Source organism: Poromitra crassiceps (genome assembly GCF_964638095.1).
Source record: "Poromitra crassiceps genome assembly, chromosome: 29".
NCBI lineage: Eukaryota > Metazoa > Chordata > Actinopteri > Beryciformes > Melamphaidae > Poromitra > Poromitra crassiceps.
Genome location: NC_139641.1, coordinates 14,915,976 through 14,917,989, shown reverse-complemented (window position 1 = coordinate 14,917,989; position 2,014 = coordinate 14,915,976). Strand labels below are relative to the sequence as shown.

The 2,014-nt window shown below is 42.8% G+C and overlaps 1 protein-coding gene across 1 annotated transcript in view; it reads left to right on the top strand.

Moving 5' to 3' along the window:
- The window catches only part of LOC310800087 (PRELI domain containing protein 3A-like), a gene marked incomplete at both ends in the record, with an annotated part of 9,175 nt that extends 8,421 nt beyond the window's left edge, over nucleotides 1-754 (top strand). The window contains one exon of the mRNA XM_083662666.1: nucleotides 689-754. Within this exon, the coding sequence (XP_083518792.1) occupies nucleotides 689-754 (66 nt within the window). The remainder of the gene's footprint in view (nucleotides 1-688) is intronic.
- Nucleotides 755-2,014: the final 1,260 nt, after the last annotated feature.

Here is a 2,014-nt window from a genome sequence, read left to right as displayed (position 1 = left end):
TCTAAGGACTACTGAGTGGAATTTAACCATGTCTAAGAAACCCAAAGGCAAGTAGAGCACAAATGAGGAGTATAATCATTCCTACACCAATAACTTTAAGACAACTGTTTATTGAGTAACATCAAAACTCAAAAAATAATTTGCATCTTATTTTGTGCAGAAACCAGTCAGTCTTACATGTACATGTTTCCTCTGGTAACTGGATTGGTTCTAAGTGGCATCACTTGTTCAGCAGCTGTCTGGCTCTGTAGGTGAGTATCATCTTTTATGACTGTTTGAAATTGTGCTCATGATCGGCCTTGATATTATACTTCTGTATTAGTGAGTGGCATTTTGATCAAAGGAGAGATGAGAAAGCATAAATGAGGAATCACACTGAGAGAGTCAATTCAATGTTCAATGTATGGACAGGTGTGCTTTTGGATTGTGTGACAACCATGCATTATTATTGCAAATATAGCCTATACAACTATACAAATAAAATGCATTTTGCTTCTTTGATGTAGCCTAGTCATTTTACAAAGTTTCAAATTAATTCCTGATTATTTTTTTTTAATAAATATTTCATGAGTTAGTTGTTTGTCAAATTTTCGTTGGCACTTGTAAATAAAAAACATTTAGAGTGATAACACACCTCTTTCATATATAGGTGTGCCTTGAGATGTTGTCTTGCCCTTTGGTGCCTCAGGCTCAAAAAGTTAGAAAACCGCTGGTCTATCACATCCTCCCACTGATGTTCCCTCACATCCTGTAAGAACCAAGTTCTTAACACAGGCTGCATACAGGCATCGCTGCCTGCACATCTGGGAACCCATCGGTTAAACAAACAAAAATATATTTTTCTCTAACCTCTGGGGGCAGCAGCCCCGTTTCAATGTGGTGGAACAGGAACTCAAGAGTCCCGGTTGGCAGCGGAAGAAAATCCCTTTCCGCTCCCTGCAAGCTCTGCCATTGCCTCCAACCGACATCATGTGGACAAACTTTAGACCTCTTGGAGCACCAGGTGTATCTGCTGCCCCAGCACAAAAGCATAAGATTATGCCATGCTTTGTGCTTAAATGCCCTATCATCACATAATGAATACAGCAGTTTGATACTGTTGCTATGATTTATTCTATGAATTTACAATGTAGGTTCATGACGACCTAAAAAGGTGGGGGGTAGGCTATTCAAAAAATAACGAAGTAACTCACTCACTCACTCACTCACTCACTCACTCACTAACTCACTCACTCACTAACTCACTCACTCAAGGTCCTCTTATACTCGAGCAAAGCTCCGTGGGGGTGGGGCCCCGCGAGTCTCCGTGAGTCTCCGTGTAGACCTCGCGCTGGGGGTGATGCCATTATACTCAGAAAGTGATCAGCATGTATTGTACAATGGTGAGAACAGCCCGTGAAAAGTCGCAATGAAACACTGTGCAGTACTGAGTGCGCTTTCACTCTCAAACGACCGCACATCAGCACATGAAGGACTCACCAAACTTGTTTTTACTGAAAGCCGTTTTTACTTCTCAGCCCTGATAGCCTACTACTCTGTGCTGCTTTTAATCTCTCTCAATAATGCTCTCAACACAATACATTTACTTGGTGAAATGACTAAAAACGAACAGTTGCAAATTAAAGTTTATAGCCTACCACATGGGTCAAGAAATGTGGCGAAAACACAGCTCAGTGTTCAGGGTTCAGTGGCTCAAAAGCAGACATGTTTGGAGAGAAGCCGTGCGCTGCTCGCGCTGTGAGGAAAAAAATGTCGCACCGCGCGAGTGCCCGACGGAGCTAGCGAATAACCACGCCCAACAAATTTACGTCATTTGACGCGCCCGCCCCTCGCTCCACCCACGCGCCCTTCACGGCAGGGTGAGCATAATTCCCCCTTCACTCACTAACTCACTCACTCACTCACTCACTAACTCACTAACTCACTAACTCACTCACTCACTCACTCACTCACTCACTCACTCAATGAACCTATTTGTAACTTTTTTCTTTTCTTTTTTGCTTACTCGGATGGA